Genomic DNA, 27,744 nt, shown 5'->3' on the forward strand with positions numbered 1-27,744 from the left:
ACTCTGAATACTGGCTCATTCTATGGCTTTTTCCGCAAACTAACTTCACTTCAATAAACATAAAAGTCACTTCCAACTCTTCTACAGTATCGAATTTTCCATCTACATAACAGCCAAACCAACAATGATAAGGAAGTGAGGGTAGCAAAAATGCTGCCAAGAATGTAGTCACCAAGGAGAGGTTAGAATTGGATAGGTGTTTATAGTAGTTTGTCGACCATATTTCAAACATGGTAAGTCTAAAAGCACAAGCACACAAAGACAATTTGAAGTAAGTTTGTTATCAACATCCCTGCTTCTGAAAGCGCCACACAATGAGCACTGGGTGTCAGCAATATCAGGACTCTTCATCAACACAGCTGGCTGGAAGCTGCAGCTGGTGAGTGAGGAAGGCTGTCACTTTTACCCTTCAAATGAGACACCATTCAAAACAGTATCAAAGGTGGTGTTGAGGCATAATGCCACATTATAAAAGCACGTGCGGAGGAAGCTTATCAACGGTAACCAAGGTGGTCAACATGTAGCAATGCTCTCTTTTATAATGGAAAGCAATCAATAGCTCAGATGGCACAGAACATCCTACTTCTGCAAAAGCAATTCTATTTTGTGTCGTGCCAGCACCTGACATGTGTGAATAATGAAAAAGCATGGGTGGATAAACTGCAATTAGGGAAGTAATGAGTATTTGAAGAATATTAAAGCACCCCTGCTCAAATGACTTCAAGCACAATCCACCTCTGGCAGGCCCCTTGCTTCAATTTTGTTGGCAGCTTCACCCACCCAAATCCCATTTCCTCAAGGCTGTGCTTACTAGGTTTTTTGTAGCTCAAAGTAATTAGTGCCAACGTTGCTGTTTGCACCCATGACCTTGAGCTGCAAGGTCTGTGGCTACAGAAACAGCTGAAGCAAGCCCAAGGTCAACCCACCTATGTAGACTGATGGGACAAGAGGGTCTTCAGCATAGCTCGCTTTTTACCGAATGAGGAGATGTTGAAGCTTCCCTACTTTCAGTCAGACTATGACTATACTCTTAGTCCATCTCTAAGTACCACCACAACCCCACAGGCCACACACACACAAATAAAAAAGCAGCTAGCAATGGGAAGTTATGAAATAATTCCAAGAAAACGGCAAGTTTTCTGGAAGATTAAGCAAACAAAAGCCCTCACACACTGTCAAGTCTCAACAAAAATGAGAACTAGAAACATCAGAGAGAGAGAGAAAGAGTGGAAAAGTGGCCACAGTCAGGAGGCCAGATGTGTCATAATACTAATGAGCAAGTCTTAGCCTCTGTATTAGCCCTCTACAGTTTTTATAGACAGTGGTTTCCAAACTTTTTAAAAAGGCCCTGTTCCCTTTTAAAATTAAAATATGCTCAGTTCTGTCCACACTCTAGTCCACCCACCCTGATGCTCATAACCTCTCTGTATTCTCCAGGTAGCCCCCGTTTCTTGAAATAAGAAGAAACTGTGGGCAGGTGGCCAGATACAGCTGCATTCCTTGGCTTCTCAGGACCTAGCATGAAAGCTTCAGATTGAGGCTTCTATTTTATTCCACCCCAAGCTCCCATCCCTCATTGTACACCATCATTATATTTTTCTTATGGGATGGCACTTTATAAGTACTCTCATAAGTAAACGAATCACTCGGTAGGCAAGTCAGCTCCACACAGGCCTTTAAAAATGGGCTCATCAGGAAGGAAGCACCAAATGCCAAACCCTAAATGCTGTTGCTCCTGAGCTTGCTGGTCACCTGAGAGTACCTACCTTTGCAAGTGGTCTACCTTTACAAGATATTAAGAGGCATACAAGCAGTATACAGTTAACATGACCATTAGCTATGGATAGCCTCCATGAATTTGTCTAATCCCCTTTTAAAGAAATTCAAGTTGGTGGGCATTACTATATCTTGTGGTAGAAAATTCCATTGATGATCTACCGCATCAAGGACTTGCTTTTGTCTTTCCTCCTGAACCTCCCAACATGTAACTTCATTGGAGGACCCTGACTGCTAGTATTATATGAGAGGCAAACATCTGTCTATCTACTTTCTTCACATAGTGCATAATTGTACAAACCTCTATAATCTCCAGACCCTTACCTCCCTCCCCTCCCTTAACCAAGAAGCCTCCCCATTACAGTAACTTTATCTCAAAGGGGAGTTGTCCCTGCCCCCAGCCCCAAGCACTTTCTTCTGCACATTTTCAAGCTCTATAATCTCTTTCCTGGAGATTATACAAGAACTGTGTACAGCACTGTATTCCAAAAGCAGTTGCATGATAAATTTGTAAAAAGATACTGTCTTAATGTTTATTGTAAGCTGATTTGGATACAGTTTACTGAGGGAAAAGCAGAATAACTAAATGGGGGGGGGGTTGTCATCGTATTGTGGATATGGTGAATATTATTTATATAGTTGCACCATGCTGCAGAACTAACTTAGGGATTGTGAAATCGCTTTAACACTTTTTTCTTGGGAAATGTGCAGTGGATTAGGGAAATTTTGTTCAGGACATTATGAAATAGGTTATGTCAACACTGCTAGGATTTGTGCAGTATAATTTGCAAACTAGGTCCCATTTGTAATTTTTTAAAGAAACATATCACATTTACTGTAATTGACTTCTCAGGTGTATCCATGTGGGACATCATCAAATGCAATTGTCATTAGATGGGTACTCTTTAAAATGACCCTTAAAGGCCTGAGGAATGATTAATACCCTTGGTCCACTTTAATTTTGTATTATATATTTACATAATTGCTTTTAATGCTTCTTTGTCTTCATGCAGGTCTCTTGAGGAGAATTATTGCAAAACACAGAAGAATATCAAGAGACAGCATTACAGTGGATCACAATGCCATTTCTTAAAAACTAACAACTGACATAGTAAAATCCAAATACTCAAGAGTATGATGGAAGATAGAAATCACCTTTCACCTAAAGAATTGAGAGGGAGAGGGGGTGGGAGAATGATGGGGAAAGAAGAAAAAGGGAGGTAGAGAAAGAAATCTGAGAATATGTTAGAGGAGACAAAGAGACAAGATGGGAAGCTTAGTGCATGAATGGATACAACAGACAAGTAAAATGCCAAATGCAGATTGAGAAAATAATGGATTGACAAGGCTTGTGCTAGCCAGCCTGTAGACAAACACAAATGTAAGAACTGAACAGATAGCAAAACAAAGGGACAAGTTAAAAGGAATAGAACATGAAATAAGGCATAACTTTAAAATGAAACTTGCTGAAATAATTGGAAAGGCTCAAAGAATAGTTGGTCGGTTTTCTTGGTATACAGCAAAACTGTACAACTGGTATAGGAGGCTGCAAACAGCATTAATTCTGGAACACTGAAGCAAGTAAATAAGCCAATGGAGGATCTGCAATATAGGAGCTGAAAGGTAGAACTGATCATCTTGAAGTTAAGTAGTTTAGAAGACCAGGAACTTCATACAGAAACTTATTTATATCTTGGGCAAAGGCCACTTCTCAGTGGTTGAGTTTGCAGAAGGTTCAATACTGAATCACTGGCACCTCAAGGGCAGGCTGGGAATGACCCCTATATGTAACCCTGGAGAGCTGCTGCCAGTCAGTAGACATACAGGCTTAAGAAGAGCCTACTAGATCAGGCCAATGGCCAGTGCTTTTTTTCTAGGAAAATAACCATGAAGTTGTTAAGGTAAGTGCCACAATTTTAACAACAAAAAGAGGTGCTGGCACTGCGTACCCTGGAATACACCCGGGGGGGGGGAGGCACCGCCAATCAGTGGCGTAGCGTGGGGGGTGCAGGGGGGGCCGGGCGCACCGGGCGCAACATCTGGGGTTAGGGCAAATCCACAGGTTAGGGGGCGCAAATCCACGGGTTAGGGGGCGCAAATCCACGGGTTAGGGGGCGCAAATTACTTGCCTTCCCCCGGGTGCTGACAACCCACGCTACGCCACTGCTGCCAATGGCCAATCTAGTCCAGCATCCTTTTCTCACAGTGCTGAACCAGAGGCCTGTGGGAAACCTGCAAGCGTAATTTGAGCACAAAAGCACTTTTCCCTTGTGTGGTTTTCAGCAATTAGTATTCAGAAGCTTTACTGCCTCCAACTATGGATGGAGAGCATAGCCATCACGGCTCATAGACTTCAGTAGCCCTCTCCATGAACTTGTCCAATTATTTTAAAGCCATCTAGATTAGTGGCCAAACGGTTGATCCATATAGTTAGTCAAAGGTCTATCCCAATCTATCCCTGAGTAGGGATCCCATGCCACTTATCTGCCTATAGCCTGCCATTCTCTCCCCATCCCCCATTCTAGAGATCCTTAATTGACATCCAGGGTACCAGAGAGAGCAAGCACAAATTTGTATATAAAAACAATATAGTACCTGCAATAACCTTCTTTGGAGAATCAGATAAGCTGGACATCCAGACTTCAAAGTCCAAGAAAAGAAGCAGCAGAGAAATAAGAAAAGCAGAAGAGGAGGCATTAGAAATACAGAGAAGCAGTTTTATGGACCAGCAAATACTGAACAGCTTTTTTTTAATGTGCACACAGAGAAACTATTTCCATAAAGCTCACAGCAAGGAAACAACCAAGGAGGTTGCTAAAAGAAGAGCATAAGAAGGCACAAAGTTATCCCTGTGGTAGAGTTTCATTAGTGACAGATACAGGCAGGGGATTGTGTAACTTTGGTCTAAATAAGAAAGGTTTTGCTTTGTTTTTGAATAACTTATTAGTAATTTTAACAAGCATAATACGAACAAGTGGGAAGTTGTTGACGTGGGAATGATTCACAGAAATGATGCACCTAAGGCACCTCAGGGCCTACATTTACAGTACATTTACAGGAGGGTCCTAAATGAACATCCTGGGTGAGGGGCTGTGCAAAAAAAGGCTCTGTATCAGCAGCACCTGGCCATGGGATGATGCTTTCTTATTTTATTTCTTATTTTAAAAACATTCTGTTTTTAAACACGGACTACATGGCATGTACATGGCACAAATACTCATTTTAATAAAAAAATGCATTATTCTTTTACACAACACAATGTTGCATATAGCCAAGTAAATCAGGGAAGTAGAAGCAAACTTCATTTTATTCCAGTAGTCATGATTATGCTATGATGTTTATATAGTCTGACTGTGGTTGCTGTATATCAGTGGAGCAGATCCCAGTAGGGCTTGCATTTGGTGCCAAATGTTGAAGGTGCCAAACGTAAGCCCTGCTTGCAGAGGAACAATCGGCAGCGCACTCTGCAACTGCATTTGTTTGGAATACTGTGCACAATTCTGGTCCCCTCTCCTGAAAAAGAATATTGCAGAACTGGAAAAAGCTCAGAAAAGGGCAACCAAAATGATCAAGGGGGCGGAGCAACTCCCCATGAGGAAAGGTTGCAGCATTTGGGACTTCTAGTTTAGAGAAAACAGTTACCTGATGGGAGTTTATAAAATTACACATGGCATGGAAAAAGTAGATACGAGAGAAGGAGAAAAACCTCTCTCTTAACACTAGAACTTATGGACATCCAATGAAGGTGAATGTTTTAGGACATTTTTTAAAAAGCAATTCTTCACATGGCGCATAGTTAAAACTATGGAATTCACTCTCATGGAAGGCCATGATGGACACCAACCTGGATAACTTTAAAAGGGAATTTGACAGATTTGTGGAGGATAATAGCTATTGGCCATGATGACAACATCATTGGCAGTACATCCCCAAACACTAGTTGCTAGAAACTGCAGGAGGAAAGAGCACTGTTGCACAGGACCTGAGTCCTGCTTGTGGGCTTCCCATGGGCATCTAGTTGGCCACTGTGAGGGCAGGGTGCTGATGGGCCTAATCTGCCCAAAGAGCTGGAAGTCCCCCATACTAGTTCTATCAGAAATGTAGAAGCAGTTGTAAAGCATGGAACAGCAAGTGAGGAGGAGGAAGAGAAATGTTAATTGTGTACTTCACAACTGATGTCATGACAATCTAATTCTCCCATCCAATGGCTCAACACCACTGAGTCCAGGATCTAAAATTACTTAGCTGCACCATTGTCCACAAGACCCTCTATGTGGTGCAGCAATAAAACTGGATTTGCAAAGCTAAGCAGGGTCCTGTATGGACTGAAGCCATCCAGATAGACACTGACATTGTTCTTAAGGCAAAGGTATGATTAAGAGTGCTTCAGAACAAACACAGACTGGAGGTCACCCTGTGAATTTAGCGCCGCATTTCAATCCACTCTATCCTGAGCCAAGACTAGAGCTGTTGGCTTATTAACCAATTTTAAAATGTATTTTTAAGTTGGTCAATAAGCAGGTGATCAGCTAAGCATTCATTAATATCACCAAACCTCTGTTTTCAGTACCTTTTGGACGGAACTGAAGTTTAAAAGATTTGAATTGTAAGCCAAGCTTTACACCTACCATTTGGGACCAAAATAAATAAGACTCTCAAGTATTATTTGACCTGCCTGACTTTGAGTTTGCCAGAATGGAAGCTAGTGCAGATCCAGGGCAGTGTCCAAATATACCCAGCATGCACCTGCAAGGCCATCACATGAAACAGTAAAAATGTTACTTGTAAATCACACTGGGTTGGTAGCAAAACCCTGTACCTCAGTTCATTCATCTGTAAAATGAAAAATTAAGCCACACATTCTTGCATGAGCTTCTGTCTCTGGGAGAGAAGGTATTGTTCCATTCTGAAAGTCTTAACCAAGTGTACAAGGGTTGACTCTGGTTACTTACTGGCACGGGGGGGGGGGGGGGAGCACTCTGCACATGTTCAGTATGCTCAAAGACATTGTTATTTTAGATGTTCCAGAAACTGAGGCCTGGCTAACCCTTTGCCATGAGGCTTTTATTTTAAAATGAGTTCATGCATTAGAAGGAGGCTCACACATGGCAAGTTTAAAAACACTAAACCAAATACGTACATACTGTGTCTAGCTATTGAGGTTTCTCTGGATAAAGAGAAACAGAGGTGACAGTATAATGAAATAAAGCCACAGAATAATTCCATCCAGGGAAAATACTCCAGAACTCCCCAACTACCCCAAACAGAGTTTGCACTGACCATGCCAAACCAATATTGAAAGAGCCAAAAAACAGGCAATGATGAAAAATATCTGGAATAAGAAAATGCATAGAGCTTATGGTTCTATTGGAACCATATGCTCCCGCAGTGGCACAAGATACAGTTTTTAAAATAGTATGCAACTGACCTACTTGGTGAAGGGGGTGGTGAGATTTCTATCCATGACTGGTTTTTTTGAAGGAGCAGCTGAAGTGCAACCAAGCTATTTACACAATTGCCATTTAATCAGATTGCCCTGAATGCTAATTGGTTGTAAATTTTTAAAAGAAGCTTCCCCCCCCTACACACACACACACACACACACACACACACACACACACACTTGTCAACAGCAGTTGAGCCAAAGCAGAGCACAGGCGGCAGGGAATGTAGAAGCATGCAAGCAACTGGCAAGCTATATTGTAGATTTCCAAATAAAAAAGATATATGTACATATAGGAAGAACACCAGAGCTCCCTGTGTCTGACAGCAGCTAGACAAAAGATGAGAGTGCTTCTGAAAGGGAAGACAGCTAGCATTTTTTTGTTCTGAACATCTGCTTAGCATTACTGTTAAGGGTTTTCTAAAAAGATTAAAAACTGCACGACATTTATATTCTAATTGGTCCCAGCCTCTACAACCTCCCCCCTCCCATCACCAACAATACTATTGCGTATAACCATTGAGCCCCATTGTGACAAAGGAGGGGCAGACACTGCAGTAGGGATTGGGAACCTGTGGCCCTCCAGGCATTGTTGAACTCAACTACCATCCTCCCTGGCCATTGGCCATGCTGTCTTCGGCTGGTAGAAGCTGAAATGCAACAGCATCAGGAGGCTACAGGATTCTTGCTTGTTATGGATTTCATATAAGCCACCCTGGGTGCCTTTCTGACTGAAAGGCAGGATAAAAATGGTTTAAATAAATACAAAGTGATCCATAAAACTGCTCTAGTGCATTTTTTGCTTTGAACAGTCCAACACAGTGCATGCATGTACATTTAACAAAAACTTTCTGCAAGGGATTTCTAGTGGAAGTTGCCTGGCTTGCAGTTTAATTACATGGATAAGCCACTTCAATGTGTTCAACTTATCATGTGTATACTCAGACTTGCAAGAGATGGCTAGGGAGGGCCAGCAGTGGGTCCAGGTGGTAGAAAATGCTTATCATGTGAGGGAGTAGTTCCTACTGCCCTGAAGCAGTTAGGGGTCCCGCCCCTCAGTTAGCCACCCATGAAACTAGTGGTATACAACTGCCACCCAGAGGCAAATACCCCCTTTGGGCGCAAGTTGCTCAAAATGGTGGTGAGTGTCCAGAAGTGCTTGGAAAAAGTTATTTTTCTGGCTCCATTTCAATTTGGCTTTATTGTTTGGCTTTGGTACTGAAGGAGCCTTAGCCACGTGACCTGTGCTGGGAGAGGCAAAGGAGGAATGCAATCCTGTTAGTTCTCCTAGATCTCTCAGCAGCTTTTGATATCATTAACCACATATCCTCTTGGACTGGCTCTGTGGGTTGGAAGTTAGGAGCAGAAGCAGTGTGTCTATCTCAGGGGTCAGCAACCTGCGGCCCACGGGAGTCATTTAATTGGCCCACGAGCCGCCCCCCAACCAAGCCGCACGCTCGGCGAGTCCCCGCGCATTGCACTAAACCAGTGCAGCGTGGCGCAGGGACTCACTTCTGCGGCACCGAAAATCGCGTCGATGAAGATGCCTGCCATTGTGGGCACGCACGCTCACGCACATGTGCGATCTAGCCCATGGAGTGATCTCCGCTGGAGTGAACCGGCGAGGGCGGGGTAAACCTTGCCGACCCCTGGTCTATCTGCAGGGCAGTGTTCAGAAACTGACAGTAAGGGGAAGGGCTGCTCTTCGGTCCCGTGAAAAATACGCTGTGGAGTTCTGCAGGGTTTCATATTGTCCCCTATGCTTAACACCATTATGAAGCCACTGGAGTGCCTCTCTTTGCATTGTTCTACCTAGGCTGCAGGATCTGCCAGGTAGGGACTTTTTGTCACTCCACCAGGGAGGGGAGCCCGAGATGCTTTATGTTAGGAAAGGGGCTTCTCTGTGCAATGCTCTTCCCTTGGAAGACATTGTTCAGTTTTTGGTGCGTGCAGAAAATCCTTCTTCCCCTAAAGACCACCTCTGTGTTATAAGAAGGAGATGAAGCAATTCAGGTTGAGATCATTTTATTGAGTGATTTTATTGTATTTAAATCCGGGCAGGATATAAATTAACAAAATAAAGCAACTGCACATTTATTGATCTTCAAAACCAGGCTGCCTGGAAATCCTTCTCGTTTTATCTGTATCACTTCCACCAGTAACAGGGAATCCCACATGTTGTGTAGTTAAACCCACCTTGTATTAATCTTTGGGATGCCCCTTTCCTTCTGGAACTATGCCAAGGGGCGTATTGCTCCCTCTCTCCAAACATTACACATTACCCTTTTAAATACAAATCCAGGGCACACCAGTGTTTTAAGCCTTGTGGCACCTTATCAACAGCAAAAGGTTTTCTAAGCTTTTCTTTTCTAAGGTCAGTCAACTTTATCAAATGCACAGACCTGTGACTCCAAAGGAAGTGAGCTCTAGTCTATGGCAGCCTTTTGCCTCTTTCTCATTTTAAAACCGAACCCTCATTTGCATTGTTCTACACAGAATGAATCTGTCTTTGAGACTTTCGCTTGTTGTTCGCCTGTTGTAAGTTATCAGCTCCTCCCCTGTTCCGTCCCAGACCAATCAGAGGCTGCTTCCATTTGCCACGTAAACAGAACTGCCTCATTTATCATCTCCACGCCAGCAGAGACCAAACTGTTTCGAAATACTCACATCTGGCCTTCATGTGATTGAATGGTGCTTCAGAACTGATCATATGGCACAAGAAAGCTCAAGGGAGGGGGGAGAGAGAAGCAAGGCAGGGGGAAAAGCTCAGTAATGCCCTAACCTTCTCCTGCTCCAAAAGCTATTTTTTTCTAGACTGTAACCTGAGCAGAGGTATCACACATGCTCCAAATAAACAAGGCATAATTCTACATTTACACAATTGGGCTTCAAACAACATCACAAGTTAACTCTCCCTGGGAAACAGAGCCCAAAAACTATCGTCGTTGCATTTCATTTCCAGCATGATATACCTTGTGCTTAATCCTCAAGAAAGAATCCTGATCTCATTTGAGACATTAGGAATCTACAGGATTATTTTGTTTTGTCTGGGCACTTTAGGTCCAGGGGGAAGCTTCTGACTTCAGGGAGTCCAGACAGATTGCACCCCCTACCCCCTTCCCATATGGTTGCTATATTAAGACAGCATGCATGGAGATCCGAAGGAGGTTATAATACTGCTATTTTAGGGTCCAAAGCAGTGCAGCTGGCTTCTAAAGAGTCTGGATAACTTCATTGCCATCAATAACATTTACAGCTATGCAAGCAAGGAGGAAATGGCAGGAATTTGGGCAAGAGTTGAGTTCCTGCCAAAGATGGGGAGGGAGCTCTGGCTCCCAACCAGACAGTATCACTTAGCTGATTAGATGCATTCGCAAGGGCTATAGAGTCCTGATGGAGGAGTATTGATCATTACTGCAAAGAAAACCCAGGTTCTTAACTTATTTTTAAATAGGCACACATTTGCTTCCTTCAGTCCAAACAGCTGCAGTGAGAGACCTTATCATGTACTACATTGTTTCCCAAACTTCCAATAGCTGAAGCACACTTTTTCCAAATTAAACCTGGCGTTGGCACACCTAAGTCCTTCAAGCTTGCATTTGGTGTGTAGGAAGGAGCCCATTCCTTCAGTTTCTGCACACTCTGCTTGGCACTCTTCTTCCAAGGGCAGGTAAATCTGCTGCACCAGAAGCGGTGAAGGTCCAATCTCCCTCATCTCAAATCATAAATAGCTCACTACTTGCAACCAGCATCTGTGAACACCCAATAAAAAGCTTGATTTTTTTATTCAAGAATTCCAACTTGGCTCACACCTCCTGCATAGTAATAAAAACAAACAGACCTGCTCTGGGAGAGGGGAAAAAAGTGAATGCCTGCTGATGCTTTTCTGAAAAATGCTTTCCCAAAAACTGATGTCCATTTTCAGGAGTGCACATTGCTGCCAGGCAATGTTTTAAAAACGTTATGCATTTCAAAACCAGCTCATAGAGAACTGTGAATTGGGGAAATGCAATTATTTAACTCAATTGCTGATGACGAAAAGATTGAAGCACACCTTAACCAGAGATGTGGCAGAATTACCTCCCCACTCAAGCCAGAGCAGTGAATCATGCAAAGAGGCAGCCTCTTCTGTGAGTGAGTCCTTTCACAGGAAGCTTTAATTATTCAATATTATTTCTTAGATTACTTGTGGCACTATGATTTATTGTGATAAGCACAAGCCTCAGATTTGTATGTCTGTCCCCCCCCCCCACAACACCCTGGCTAGAAGGAAGATTTCAAAAACCATTATTAAGCCATGGCTTCCTAAACCCAGGATTGTGGCTTTACACCAATGTGGTACCCTCTAGATGTTGAGGCCTGTAACTCCCATCATCCTTGACCATTGGCCATGCTGGGAGAGGGGGCTGGAGTCTGTAACATCAAGGGAGGCACAACACTGGGTACCCTGTTCTACAACAATATGGATAAACAAGCCAGCATCATATCTTGAAGCTGGCTCGTTTTGAGAACTGAGAATAGGTAGTCTTTAAACAAAACAGGAAACTGTTGCTTACTAAAAACCAAATAAAAAGCCCTCCAAAGCCCTCCTGACAGCCACATTAGGAGAGCACACAAACCCAACACTCACTGCAGCTTGTGCATGTCATGATAAAACCATGGCTTATCATGAGCATCACCAAATGGCCCTCAACATTTAACAGACCATACTGTTGTCCTAAGCTCCTGGTGTATGTAGACATGAGTTTGGGTGAAGGGTATTATCCAAACAAGTTTTCTACTTCATAAGCACAAGAGATTGCAGCATTTCTTGTGAGTCTGGCGGGGGATGGGGGTTAAAATAGCCCAATGCAGATGTTCCATAAATATAAATATATCAACACTAGGAGAAAGGAGCTGTATCCACACAGCCATTTATTCTCTCCCCTCGCCCCCAACATTTCCCTTACTGTCAGGGCTTTTTTTCCAGCCAGAACTCAGTTCCCAGCACCTCTCCGGTGGGTGCTGTTGCCATTGTAAGAGAACAAGGGAGATGTTCATGGTGACTTGAGACACCTCTTTTTCTAGAAAAAACAGCACTGCTTACTGGAGCTTACAGGAGAGCCAGTGTGGTGTAGTGGTTAAGAGCGGTAGACTCGTAATCTGGTAAACCGGGTTCGTGTCGCCACTCCTCCACATGCAGCTGCTGGGTGACCTTGGGCTAGCCACACTTCTTTGAAGTCTCTCAGCCCCATTCACCTCACAGTGTGTTTGTTGTGGGGGAGGAAGGGAAAGGAGAATGTTAGCCGCTTTGGGACTCCTTTGGGTAGTGATAAAGCGGGATATCAAATCCAAACTCCTCCTTCTCCTCCTCCTCTTCTTCTTTTTCATTATATTTCAGCTTTCACAAAACATAAAAGGCACTAATGGAGATCTAGCGGAATATACTGCAAGTTTAGCACTTATTTTCATGTTAGCCGATTCCAGAAATAAATCTGTTTGAAGTACCAGCATGCAGTTCTTTCTTTGCCATTCTCATGTATGAATGATGGGGAGCAGAAGTATGCATGTGTGGAAAGGGTAAGAAAGTAGCAACATTGCCCAATAAAGTTTGGTGTTGTGTCACACCACACCCACTGGTGTGAATGAAATTTAGCACAACATGCTGGTAGATCAGTCAAAAGCCACAGTTCCATAACACAACAGATACTGCAGTGTGAAAGGAACGTTAAAAAAAGGAACACAAGCATCATAAGTCAGGAAAACGAACAATATTCAGGAATATTGTCAATAAGTCAGGAAAATTAACATCGGAAAGCACCCTGAGTTGTTGAGCATTAGGCTGAACATTTGCATCCAAGAACTAGATTGGATGCACTGAAAACAATGTTACAAGTAACTATCCTTATGGGGGAAAAGAACAACATAGCAACATCAGGTGCTTGGGTCGATTATCGAGTGGAAATTTAGGAAGTGTAAATACTGGCAATTCTCCTGCTGCCAGCCAGTTGCCTTGTAGAAGTCATACCAGGCATACTGTAAAATTAGGAATTCCAAACACAGAAAGCTAGACCAGAGCGAGTCACATAGCAAGGAAAATATTTCCAAAGAAAAGAGTTCCAGTAGGTGCTTCAAATGCCAAATCAATATCAAAAACACAAAACCCATCCTCGTAAAAGTTCTCCCGGCAAGTCTAGTCACTTAAAAGAAAAGTGAGATCTAGATTTCTTCGCAAGATTCAGAAAACAATAAGCATCCATTTGTTTTATTTCTTAATCTGTCCTGGTGTTTTTCATGGGATTTCTTTATAGCGATGATCGCAGTGGTTTCAGTTTCGGGGGGGGGGGGGGGAATGCACTACCAGACTGCAGCAAGAATGTTATATGCTGCTGGGTGGCAAATTCTATGCTTTTGTCCAGAAGCAAAACACATCATCATCATCAGCAACAACAACCTTTCACCTTGAACTCTCGGGAAAGATAACAATTCAAAAATATAGTATTAAAATCAGTTAAAACAAATTAGTTAAGATAGGACTTATCCTACCAGGTGTCAAAGGAAAGGGTATTTTCTGCATTATTCTTCCAGCTACAACTGATTCCAGCTACAATTGAACCACTGAGCACAAGGTGTAGTTCTAATAGGCCTGCACCACCTCAAATATGTCAGAGATATTTTTTTTAAGTCCTCATATTAAAGTATCTCTGAGTTACCATGTCCAGCCTACCTAGTCTTCTCCTAATTCAAGGGTTAGTTCAGATTCTATGGTAGGACTCTGAATACTAGAAACTGTGACTGCTGTGGCAAGCGCACCATTGTATGCACATGTGTATGTTCTACCTTTCATACTCGCAGCCCATGCCTCCATAGTGGCAAAGAGTTGTGCATGGCAGCCTGGCAGAGCTAATGCACTGAACATCTTGAATAATATGGGAGCACACATAGCTTCAAAGAGTGCCGTCACATCCTTTGCTGCAAGCCAGAATCTTGCACGTTGGCAGAAATTAGGTACTATGTTAACATGTTACTTTTCTCTTAGAAAACCCCAATATTTTACTACACCCCATGGCACCGGCTTTTACGTAGCAAGAAGAGACCAACAGGTAGGTCACACTAGCAAAACCACCATTTTCTTTCCTTTTTTGTTTAGGAGGAGGAGAAATCCCAAATGAGAATGGACCACAACACATGGTTTGCATACAAAAGGTTGAAGGTTCAATCCCTGACATCTTCAGTTAATAGAAACTAGTAACAGGCGATAAGAAACATCTTTACTGAGAACATGGAGGGCTGCTGTCAGTCAGAATACACAATACTGAGCTAGATGGACAAATAGTCTGAGCTGATAAAGGATGTCATGCTGCAAGTTATGAGTTAAAGAAAGTTGAAAACTACTGTCCTATGGTCCCCATAACACATAGTGCATGGATATATTTAAACTAGAGACGTCACTAAGCTGCATATAGAAGACAGTGTGTCATGCTTCAAATTTAACAAGCAAGTCTTTGCACACAATAGCTGCTGTATTTATGTCCATACACAATCCGATCTGGCAGGAGCCATGGGAATTACATCAGCTCTGCTCTTGGGGAATGTCTCCCCTGCTTCAGTGTACACTGAGATGGGTCCTCCAGAAAATACTTGTCAAATCAACATTAAGGGTGTGTGGATGGGAGTTGCAATTCATCTGGAGGGTTACAGATGCTCCATACCTGCCTTAGGGCAGGAGAGAGACATGCTGGATTACATCTCCCTGGTACAACCTTGCCTCTGTGTGTGTGTGGGTGTGGGTGGGTGGGTGGGTGTACACCGGTAAGCTTCATTTTGTCCTCCCTTTGAAACATTTAGCTGAACATTTAGCTGACAGCTAGCCAAAATGATGCCTTCCAGATGTTTTGGATGACAACTTCCTTCAGGCCCAGCCAGCACAACCGATGGTCAGGGATGATGGGAGCTGTAGCCCACAACACCTGAAGGCACCACATTGGCATCCCAGAACTAGCCAAATGAAACCAGGTAAGAGAGAAGGACAAGACTATTATAGCTTTGAAAGGTAATTTCAGTGGGTAGTTTTTAACCACCCACGCATGACAAATTGGAGCTGCCAAATTCTCTCTTCTACAATGTAATTCAAAGTAGAGGACCTTTGTCCTTTGCACACAATCACCCTACTGAGCAAACATTAGAAGCAAGTCTCACACAATAATCTATAATTATGAGATGGCTTCCGAGTACACACAGCTGTCCCCAACTGCGCCAATGTCAGTCTGAGAGCAAGAGAAAAGAAGAGACTCGTATTGAGCCAGTAACAGCAAGAGTAACCATTTTTGTTGGTTAAAGAATTATTAGATAACTTCTAGGTTCTTGTATTTACTGGGAAACAACTCTTGGCCACTAACTGTGGGACAGGATACTATCACTGCACAGTCACACAGAGTCACCATGCTACAAAGCTACAGCACTAGAAATGCTCTGGGATTATGTCCAGAGCAGACTATGTTTCTAAAGCACAGATGGTATTTTGCAGAGGGTTTTTGTTTGGGGGGCGGAGGTGGAAGAGATAAAGAATTGGCCTAATTTATGAGATGTCTGTACAGAACCATTAATTTTAAGAGGATTTATAAAGACACTTTAAAAGTGAAATAAAAGAGGGTGCCTCTGAGTTGAAAATAATTTGAATTGTGCAATTAAATCCAACACATGCAGCTCACATGTGTGTATAGTTTGCATGGTTAGTAGCTGAAGCATTAACTCAGCACTGTACACTTATGTCATAGCCATCATAATTTCACATGAGAGAAAGGGAGGAATGCCACATTTAACGGCTTTCTACAGTTTTTATAAAGCACTTGTATTAAAAATAATTACTTTATAAAACATCTGCAGCCAGATCACAGTCAATTTTTAAACAATTGCTTTAAAGCTCAGTGAAAATTATCAGTACTAGAACTGCAGAATTTAATCAATGTTTTACTCCAGTACAGTGGTACCTTGGTTCTCGAATTTAATCTGTTCTGGGAGTCTGTTCGACTCCCGAAACTGTTTGAAAACCATGGCATGGCTTCCAGTTGGCTGCAGGTGCTTCCTGCACTCAAACGGAAGCCGAGTCTGACATTCGGCTTCCGAAAAATGTTCGCAAACTTGAACACTTACTTCCGGGTTTGCGGTGTTCAGAAGCCAATTTGCTTGATGACTAAGCCATTCGGGAAGCAAGGTACCACTGTACTCTAATTCTCATTTATCTGTGGGGTGGGGGTACAGAATCACCATCTTTAAAGTATGAATAGCAGAATGCTATGCCCCACCTCTGTTCTGGAAACGAAAGGGACACTATTATTCCAATGGTATGAGCTGAAAGCATTAACAGTCCATTTTCTCTTTATGCCAACTTTTTGAAGGCCTGTTTTGAAGAAGCAGATCTACAGAAGCAGGTCCAGCTTGTTCTGCTCTGGTTTTCCCAGCCCTAAGAAGAGACGGCGGCTTGCCAGAAGATATAGTGTTGTTCTCAAAGTGGAGTATATGGTCAAGGACTTGGGGCCAAAATAATTTGCCAGTCACAGTGGGAGAGCCTGTCCAAAATCCCATTATGTTATAACTAGATGAAGCATAATTTGGTGGATTTTGTAAAAAAGGAGCAGGTAGTTTTTTCTTCGGGGGAAAAAAAGCAAATCAGGAAGATGGAGAAATGACAAGGAAGCGGCTTCAAAGTTAGAATATACGTAATATATTGATAGATATAAATAACAAAGAATAAATATTGTGATAAGTAAGTGGGTTGCAGATTTAAATGAAGATATTCTGGAGGTAGTATGAGAATCCATGTGGGAGCAATACAGACATAATTCACCACGTGGAAATCTTTTAAAGTAATAGCAAGATAGTACATGACGCCATAGAGAATTAAAACGATTTATCTGGAGGAGAAAGCTGAATGCTGGCAATGTAACGCTGCATATTTGATGGAAAGGTCTGGTTCCACGAAAGCTTTCAATACTTATATTGAGATGTGGTGCTGTACCCTCTTAGAATTTAACTGGGATATATGGAAAGTGCTAGATCAGAAATGGAAAAAAATGTATGGTTTACTATAGCAGCAAAAATATTTGTGCAAGATTAGGAAAGAAACAGAAGTACAAAGAATAGTGGATTGGGAAAACTGAACATTTAGAGAGAAAGAGAACTTGGACATGTTTTGGACTTAATCTAGAGATAGTTCTTAATGGGAAATATTAAAGGAACTATGCCTTACCTTGTTATGGTTTACTGATATGGCATTGAGTCTGACTGTGAACGACAGATTCAAACCTACACACTCAGGCATGAAATGCAGCTCATTCATTCGAGTCATAGTCTCAGCCTGATCTACCCAGCAGGGTTAATAAAAGATGAATGAAATGACAACTGCTATGGTTTCTTATGCTATTGACCTCTGGGTTTCATGCTACAGGCTAGGAGCCTTTTTTCCCCAAATCATCAGGATCTCCAGGAAAGAGGAGGGGGAGATAGACAAAATTGCCAACTATCCATTAGAATACCACTTAGTTAAATTGCAAAAATCAAGCATTCCAGCTTAGCTAGCCCATCAATGGAATTAATAAGAGTCACGTGCCAGATAAGCACAACAGCATTAGGGCAAGTCATTCCCAAAGACAAATAAGAGCTACTGCCCAGGCTCTAATTGAGGTCTCTATACCTCTATACCCCCCTTAATATGCGCGCGGGCATGTGCACACACCTGCCGCGCACACACACACACACACACACACACACACACAGAGGGAGGGAGGGAGTTTTGTAAAAAGTCAGACCATTAAAACATCTAGCACAGTAACTGACCGGCATGAGCATCTAAGACAGAGACTGGTCTTTTCTAGTATTCTGCCCAAGTACCTTCTAAACAGATACAGTGGTACCTCGGGTTAAGTACTTAATTCGTTCCGGAGGTCTGTTCTTAACCTGAAACTGTTCTTAACCTGAAGCACCACTTTAGCTAATGGGGCCTCCTGCTGCCGCCGTGCCACCAGAGCACGATTTCTGTTCTCATCCTGAAGCAAAGTTCTTAACCTGAGGTACTATTTCTGTGTTAGCGGAGTTTGTAACCTGAAGCATATGTAACCTGAAGCATATGTAACCCGAGGTACCACTGTATTGTGGTCAAATTCTTCCTGGGATAGCCAACATGGTGCCCTCTGAATTAACTCCCTTGGGGGGGAAACTGTTCCACAGCATGGGGCTACTCCTTGATCCATCACTGTTGCTTAAGGTCCAGGTGGCCTTGTTGACTAGGAGTGCCTGTTTCTAGCTGTTCAGCAGCTACTACCCTTTTGACAGATGTAGCTTCGCCACAGTGATCCATGCTCTGGTAACTTCCAGATTGGACTATTGCCATGCACTGCCCTTGAAGACAGTCTGGAAGCTGCAACTTGTGCAGAATGCAGGAATAAAGCAGAAGTGGGCACTTCTAGCTGGACTCAGAATATACTGAGTAAACTGCTCTAGTACCAATTCACTACCAAGCCCAGTTTAAATTGTTGATTTTGGCATTCAAAATCCTAAGTGACTTGGGCCCCAAATATTTGAAGACTCCTCCTCCCATATCCACCTGCCTGGACTGATGGGAGGGCACTGCTGGCAGTACCACCTCCTTCTGTGGTTTGTGGGCTGGTGGCGCATGGTGGTCCCCAGGTTGTAAAATGTTATCTCCTCTGAGGTGCATCTTGTATAGTTTTCAGCGTCAGGTCAAGATCCCCCTCTTTACCCAAGATTTTAAGACAGTGGATGTTTTCCCTTGTGCTGTCTTGCTGCACACCTGTTTCGCTGTTCTCATTATTTTGTTTAGTTCTGCAGCTTTAACTTGTGGTTTTCAATTAATTGTACTATTTTTATATGGCCTGCCCTGAAACCATTCAGTGAAGAGAGGGCTAGAAGTAGAAAAAATAAACAAATATATAAAGTCATCCCTGACCATTGATGTTGCCAGCTGGTGCTGAGGGCAGTTGTACTCCAAAACATCTGGATATTGCTACTTGGGACTAAGTCTCATTTAATTTAATGAGGCTCCCTTCTGAGTAGGCATTAACAGGATTTCATTGTGAACCTATTCTCCCATCTGACCCCACAGCTGCACTTTTATTCAGCCCTGCACAATACATTTTGCTGCCTGAGGTAAAGGACAAGATAGCACTTCCACTTTCCATGTACAGAAACCACCTCGATTGGCAGCTGGAATTTTGCTTTAATAGCTGCAGCAAGATAGCATCATCCACTGCACCTGAGGACAACAGGTTAGTTCAGAGAGTACATGACAAGCTACATAGCACACACAGCTCTGATCTTCAAGGGAAGGGAATGCCCAGAGGTTCAGGAGGAATTCGTCACCTGAAGGGACTGCCTTCCTCTGCCTAATGGTAGAGCTGGCCCTGACTTTGATTTTTGAGCCATGTCTGCACTGCATAGTGCACACAGCAGAGTATAACTTGTATTTATACTTTTGACTGACTAGGAGAACTTACTAGTTAGAAATTTAGGCCAATAAAGATTAGAGAGAACCTAATCTTAGGGTATCTATGCATGATGAATCTCTCACTCACACAGCAATTTCCCTAACAGCTAGTAAGAATGCAGCCATTAAGAAAACCTGGTGATGAGTCAAGATTGAATCCATGTGAGGGCAGGTGGGCCAGAACACATACAGCCAGGGTTCCTGTGCCTTTTTCTAGTAGCATGCAGGATGACATTTTAGCAGCTGCAGGTTTTTTCACACTGGCACAATAAGCTGCATTTACTCTAAAACACCCCCCCCCCTTAGATACAGCTAAAGGTACAGGAACCCCTTCAGGAGCACTAGACCAGGGAGGGATGGAGAAATGTGGTGATACACATGAGGGAATGAGCGATGCATGCACAAACTAAGCTTGCAAGTTCAGTTATACCATTACTATTCCTCCAGAAATAACCAAGAACAATCCCTGGAGGGTCAGGTTAGAGTGATTCTACCTTAGCAAGAAGAACATGAAACTAGATGGTCTTCAGGTAGCTTCCAATGCAATGCAAAACTGCAACACAGAAAGCCTGCTTTTTCTGCATTTAGTATTTGTAAAACATTTCCCCATCAACTAGAGAGGGCAGGGAGAGGCACATTTCCTGCTGAAATATACAACAGCAAAAATGTGCAAGGAACATTTTGCCTACTCAGTTACTAAATATTTTAAATGCTCCCTTTCCTGCTAAATGAAATCCATTAAACACCCCCAACATTTCACACAGCAGGCAATAAAAGAGCAATTGTTAAGAAACATTTTGAGCTTTGTAGACATGATGCTACATATGGAACAAGCATGGTTTCTTACCTGATTTCCTTTTTGAGGATCCATAATCCCTGAAAAAAAGGCAACAACAGATAGACATGGTTAGGTTTTGAAGCACAGGGGAGAAAAAAGGTAGAGCCCACTTGCTCAGAAGCACGTTGTGGGCTTCCCCTCTTTTAAACTGGAACCTGGGACCACAAGGCATTGACACACACACCCAGCCGGTGATGCACCCTCCCTTGATCAGCAGCAGCTGGTGCTTCTGCAGCAGAGCCTAACAAGCCCATGTGATCCACTAGAAAGAGCCGACCATCCACTCAAGGGAGGGGGAGAGCATATCAATTCTCCCTTCTTTAAATCAAGCTTCAGATAGAGCTGTTACTGGCTTAACCCTTTATCGTTTTCATCCAGCGCAGAGGCACAAGCATGCCGGCTACTCCTTGAAGGTTACCGCATTTGCTTCATTAAGCGATACTGTGTGACGCTTGCAGTACTATGGTTTCAAAAAAGCAGTTTGCCATCTGCATAGCCCTGCAGCTTCTAGTTATCTCTGCCTAACACTTGTCTGTGCAAAAGAAGAGTAGAAATGCCTGGCTTCTTTCACATAAGGAGAATAAATGTTGTTTTCTCACTTGGTTCTTTTGATTATGGGGCTGACAAGGTTTCTTTATTTCTAGAAAATATTTTATTAACTTGTACATTCACATAGATAGCTGTTAAAGGAGAAGCTCTTGGATTTCCAAAGCTGGATTTTCCCACCATCACCACAATCATATGCATGCTTACTTAGAAGTAAATCCCAATAAGTTCAATGGGAACTAACTCTCAAGTAGGTGTGCATAGGATTTCAGCCTTAAACATGAGAAAATGCACATTTTCCATCACATTTTCCACCATCACCACAATCATATGCATGCTTACTTAGAAGTAAATCCCAATAAGTTCAATGGGAACTAACTCTCAAGTAGGTGTGCATAGGATTTCAGCCTTAAACATGAGAAAATGCACATTTTCCAATAGCCATTTCAATAAATTGCCCATCTATTAGTACAATCTTTTCCCTATTAGAAATGAATAACAACCTGGTGTTCCCCAGATGCTGCTGGACTCCCAACTTCTAGTAGCCCCAGCCAGAATGGCCAACAGTCAGGATTATGGAAGTTGGAGTTCAACATCTGGAAGGCCACAGGTTCCCCACCTCTACTTTAAGTGAAGCAGCTCTCCAAAGTCATAAATGACAATAAAGGCATTTCATGAAAACATACAAATAGGAAATTGGTTAAAGCATTTAAATAATGATTAAGAACCTGTTCCCCACCTCTTGAAGCTACTGACCATTCATAGGTGATTGGGGGGGAACTGAAGAGAGAATAGAATACAATGTATGGGTGTAAACAATACTGTGAGCAGAATACCCAGTGGTACCAATGCTTCTCTTTGGGGACACAACCCCAGACTACTTATCCCCTTCCTTCTGGAGCTCTGAAATTGTTAAAATTGAGACGTTTGTAATGTTTCTAGCATTCTGACCCCTCTCCCTCTTTCACGAGACAAATAAACCAATGAAATAAAAGTAATTAGTATCCTATTCATTTACTAAGCTAAATCGTTGCATTGTGGAGCCCTCTTCAACATGAATCTGTTCCTTCACAATCCGGGTCAACTTTTTCCATAGACTTAGAATGCCTCTCATTGTGATGGTATATTAAGTACAAGAGCCCAAAATTCCTTGCCTCCAGCAAAAACAGGGCTTGAGGAAGGCCAAAATTTCTGAAATTCTCTCTGTTCAAGCAGAGTAGACAGAAAGAAGGGCCCTGTGTTGAGGAGAAGGGGCTGCACAGACTTGAAGCAATACTGTGATGGTATTAGAAGAAGCTACAGCCTAGTTCTATACATGTTTACTCAGGAAGACTTCTCATTCTTCAGTGGACCTATACCCATTATATATGGCATAAGCGCTTCTCAGCTTGCAATCCCAATACAGTCATACCTTGGATCCCAAATGCCTTGGTATTCGTCCATTTTGGCTCCTAAACGCCACAAACCCAGAAGTGAGCGTTCCAGTTTGCGAACGTTCTTTGGAAACTGAATGTCCGATGGGGCTTCCACGGCTTCCAGTCGGAAACTGCACCTTGGTTTCCGAACGTTTTGGGAGTCGAATGGATTTCCCGAATGGATTCCATTCGATTTCCGAGGTACCATTGTATATTTGCACAATGAGGGACTTGCCACATCCCAATTCCAGAGACCTTCTTTCTTTCTTTCACCACGCTGACAGCCCATCAGTACTGATGGTTGGCCCATTTCAGAGAACTACCACATTCACACCACACATTTAAACCACTATGATGCTACTTTAGACAATTTACAGTTCCCTGCAAATAGATTGTCAAGTCACTCTGAAATTGTAGCTCTGTGAGGAGAATACAGGGCCCTTAACAACTCTTAGCACCCTTAACAAACTACAGCTCCCAGAATTCTTTGGGGGAAGCAGTGATTGTTTAAAGTGGTATCACTATACTTTAAATGTACAGTGGTACCTCAGGTTACAGACGCTTCAAGTTACAGACGCTTCAGGTTACAGACTCTGCTAACCCAGAAATAGTACCTCGGGTTAAGAACTTTGCTTCAGGATGAGAACAGAAATCGTGGGGTGGCAGCGCAGCGGCAGTGGGAGGCCCATTAGCTAAAGTGGTACCTCAGGTTAAGAACAGTTTTAGGTTAAGAACGGACCTCCAGAACGTATTAAGTTCTTAACCCGAGGTACCACTGTACAGTGTGAATGTGGCCTAATTCTATCCTTCATCTATCAGTGCCATCTTTGGGCAGGATGTATTCTCCTCCTTCCTGCTGTTACCACTCCCCATTTGCTTACCCTCTTTCTCTGGACCGAATCCATACTATCAGTTAGAGGGAAAGGGAAAGATAAGTAAGTGGAAGCTGATGCTGTTTGTCCTTGCTCCTGTCACTGCTCTCTTCCTTAGCCTGGTAAAATCAGAGTGACAGACAGGAAAACCATCAGGGCCAGGAACAAGGGGAAAGAAGTTCACAAGGACCCAAAAGAGGACATAAAGAAGGGTCCAAACAGGCACAAAATGAATGAATAATTGGTGATGGAGTCAGGAGGATGACATGCAAATCCACTGAATGGGGTAATATATGTGTGTGAAGCTACTTTTTTGTCCTGAATGTTTTGCCTTTGAAATTATTCAACTTTCCCTGATGAAAGATGAACCTTGAGTTTGATGAGTTCATCAGTGCATTAGGATATAATATATGGCAGTGCAGCACCAGGAAAAGACCTATGCCTCATGGGGAAAGCAGTGACTATGGAATAACAAAACAGGAGGCTTCAGAGGGCAGGAACAATCAATTAAAACCACATGACCTTCCCCAGAAAAGGTCATCCAGACTGGGATATGCAACACTGATGTTTATTGCTGGCTTTTTCCTGGAAAGTTAAAGGACAAAATAGATATTGCTTAAGAATCATATCCCCCATCTGGTTCTGCTTTGCCTTGTTTATCCCTTCAATTTGTGAACTTTTGCACAAGAGACAGAATATTTACCTCACAAAGGACCTGCCCCATAAAGCAGCCTGGACCGCCTGCAGTCCAGTCTTTGAGATACATCTTGCATCAGACCAAATTTAATTTTCTCCCATTGTGAAGTTTTCATTGAGGGTATCTTTTTATAGAATGTAAATAATGTCAAACAGAACTGGAGAAGTTTAAAAAGCACAGTGAGGAACAACACAAAGGTGAGTCAATATTATTTTGAAATATTCATAGTAGAAATATCTGCAAGTTGCAAAATAATGCTCATTGCATAAATCATTTAAATGCTTTTAACATAGCTGGGTCATAGATTAATGACATTACACTACAAGTTTAAGCTTGCTTCACACCCATTGACTGCATAGGTGCTATGCATTTCTTTGATCACTTTACCTCAAAATATGGATTTTTTTGGTAAACATTTTTGGCAGGAGAACTGCATTGCAAAAATTGGAGAAGTGAGAATTTGGAAGCATGGCACTGTTTCATTCCTTGTGTTGTTTCAGAAAGTATGAATTTGGTAGCCTTTGCTTCAAATATGAACTGGGGGGGGGGGTTCTCATCAGTGTTTGAATGGTGTAGCCAGACTTTTTAAACCGTTAGTCCTCACTGGTAGGAGGGTGTGCACACTTGGGTACCACTTCTGGTAGTAAAATGTCTTGGGCCAGCAGTAGTCAAAAACCTTGACCAGCACTAGCTGTAGATTTTTAGATCACTTTCATGATGAAAAAATAGAATTGTGGTTCTAAAATAACTGCCTTTTTAGTGCTGAGTCCTAAACCCACTCACACACATGCTCTGGGATGATTAATATTTTTGTGGTTTTTGATTAGTTAAGGTCCCTTGTTCATAATTTCAAAGGCAGTCTTGATTTATCAGGTTTCCTAGCACTATAACACCAGGGGCCCATTTCCCTCTGAAATGGCACAATGATTTTTTGCAATACATAATTACTGGGATTAACCTATATCCTACAAGATGTGGGTGAGAGAGAAATGAAGCCAATTGTCAAGGTTTACAGTCTCCATTTTTCTTCTCAACAGTCATACAGTCTCTCTCTTGGTATACTGTTAGTATTAGCGATGTCCCTTTGATCTTGTGCTTTTGCTGCTCATTTTTCTGAGCTAAACTACTCCAGAAAGAAGCTGTAGTGTTGGCACTCTATCATTTCTTTATATAAGTTGTTGCCTGATTTAATTTAACACGCGCTTCCTGGTCATATTCTATTTGCAGTTACAAAAGGAAACACAAAGACAACTCCTTATCCAACATGACTAAAAGCAGAGTTCATGCACATCAAAATAGATCCTATAAAACTACATACAGTTGTGGGGAAAACACCAGAACAGACTTCCTAGAGGTCGGGCACTACCAGCTTTCATACAGCTTTTGCATAAAAGGCTTTGTGTTCATAGTTCTGTCAGGCTATAAGATGCAATCCAGACCAGCTCTCATAAGTATTAAGCATGTCAGGACATATGATGGCATGCTCCAGTATGTGTTAAGCTTATACCAGAGGCCTCCCATAACCTGTTCGGCAGTAATTCTATGAGATGGCTATCAGGCACTTCACTTTTTATGCATATCCATCTGAGAAAACACCTTTTCAAATGGACATCTTTCTAACTTTCTGAACAAAAAATGCCACCTGCATTTTGCTAGCAGCTTTCCTGGAGATGTGACTCTCTTAGCACTAAGAAGCTACTTTATATTCAATATATTTCACCTGTTATTTCCATAGATATAAAGTCCCCATGTCCCATATGTGTCTTGGTTAGGAATAGAGTACTCTTGCCCAGTGGTGGTAGACTTCAGATTTGTAGGAGCTGCTTTGATTTATTTATTTTTTAATTATTTTTTTACTAGCAGCCAAAGATCCACCAACTAGAGACTGGTACAAATGACATACACTGAATGAAAGAATTCTGAAGCCAGAAATTTATTCTGAGTGCCCTTCCATGCAACAGTCCACTTCTGGTATCCCAAGCTTTCTGCATTTCAGCAATATGATTTAGGGTGGTGGCAGGAGGGGATCATTTTGCATATCAAAAATCCTTACCCATCTACTGCAAATCATCATGAGATCTACCTTAGGCCCACTCCTGCTCTTGCTCATACATGACCGCTCTATGCTGTTCTAAAGCTGCTAGATCCATAAGACTGAAAGCTTGCATCTCTCTCCATAAGCATAACTATGAACTACAATGATAAATCATGCATTGATTGATTCTCTCCTTTGCTTCTTGGATTAGAAACAACAGACCCCCCAAAACTGAAATTTAACTAAAGAAGAGAGCTCTGTATCCACTGGGAGACACAGTTGCCTTGTTCAGAAAACCAAAAGACTGGGACACGAGTCTTGGTTCAGATGTAACACTAAATCATAGGCTGGCACTCAAGGAATGAGCTGGGCTAGTCTTTGCACACGACACCCCCTTCTCTCTCCTCCTCTGGCACAGCCAACCAGGAACTTTCACCTTTACAATAATCAGAATTTCTCATTGATCCTGGCTTATTTCAATAACCATAGTTGAAACTTACCTCAGTTTGTCTTGTTGAATGTAACAACAAACTATGATTAGTTGAACATGATAGCAGATAGTTCTAACACGTATACAGTTTACATTAAAAACCCTTAATGCCACAAAATAAGTCACACAGAGAACATTTCCTGCATGTAAAAAAATAGTGCCTAAGGGAGAAAGCTAATTTAGAACCCTTCTCCCTGTCATGCCTGCATCACCCTGCAGCCTTAAGCAGTGCAGGACACACAAGGATTATAGGAAATAGAAACACCATATGATCATGTCAAATGAGTCAAAGAAATTGCAAAGTAACTGCGGGGAAAACCAGTTAAATTAAAAACAAAAACCAACACATCATTGAGTAGGAGCCTACATTCTTCTGTGTAAATGCTTATAATGCATATAAATTACCAGCATCCAGAGCGGGGTCTTGGCTTCCCCTGTGCATTCGATTCAGCATTTTAGGCTCCAAACTGTCTTCTGGACAGTGATTTAGAATGGAAAAGCTTTTATCTAATTGTGAAACAGGATTCTTGCCAGACACCTCTAATGGATTAGATATACAGCAGGGCCTGCTGCCTCGTCATTGCTTTATTTCCCCCTGTTTGGTGAAATGGGGGAGGGGGACACTTCTCCATTCAACCTCCCTGACTCTGCTTTTCACCACGTAGCAAATGGCCCTCACTTAATGGCCTTAGTGGTTTTCAATTTGACAGGCAATTGCTTACAATGAGGAGTGCATACATGTGCACACTTTACTTGTTACTCAAAGTACCTTCATGGTTCCTCTTCTGAATGAGTCCCAGGAGTAAAACACTGGATTAGAGCCCTGGCTGTCGTAACTGTAACCGGACATCAAACACAGGCCTGTGGCTTTATTGTCTGGATAGGTAAGGATTAACCTCAATCTTTGTTCAGCCTGACACAAAGACAATTCAGGGCATTTTCACACATATGGCTTTACAACACTTCTTGCTTCAATCCATTTGCAATGTAAACAACACAGGCAATTTGTAGAAAAGCAGAGCCAACAGATGGATGTCACTGACAACCAGAAGGGGGGGAAATTGGTTCTTCTCATTGTCATCAACATAATGATGCTGCATTTGTGCTTCTGGTTAAGTACTGTCCCTCTTTTCCAACTGGTATTGATATTT

General features: G+C 42.4%; 1 protein-coding gene across 12 annotated transcripts in view; it reads right to left on the reverse strand.

Annotated features, from left to right (window-relative positions):
* Positions 1-27,744, reverse strand: part of SH3PXD2A (SH3 and PX domains 2A) — a 241,172-nt gene that overhangs the window by 79,255 nt on the left and 134,173 nt on the right. For 7 of the 12 annotated variants that reach the window (XM_028730369.2, XM_028730368.2, XM_028730364.2 and 4 more), the window contains 2 exons: positions 20,548-20,576; positions 4,372-4,416 (listed from right to left, as the gene is read on the reverse strand). In XM_028730369.2, the coding sequence (XP_028586202.2) occupies positions 4,372-4,416; positions 20,548-20,576 (74 nt within the window). Of the gene's footprint in view, positions 1-4,371; positions 4,417-20,547; positions 20,743-27,744 lie in introns of those variants that run through there. The other 5 variants (XM_077930205.1, XM_028730366.2, XM_077930208.1 and 2 more) reach the window with 2 other exon arrangements.

The sequence above is a fragment of the Podarcis muralis genome, chromosome 6 (genome assembly GCF_964188315.1).
Source record: "Podarcis muralis chromosome 6, rPodMur119.hap1.1, whole genome shotgun sequence".
In the NCBI taxonomy this organism is placed as follows: Eukaryota; Metazoa; Chordata; class Lepidosauria; order Squamata; family Lacertidae; genus Podarcis; species Podarcis muralis.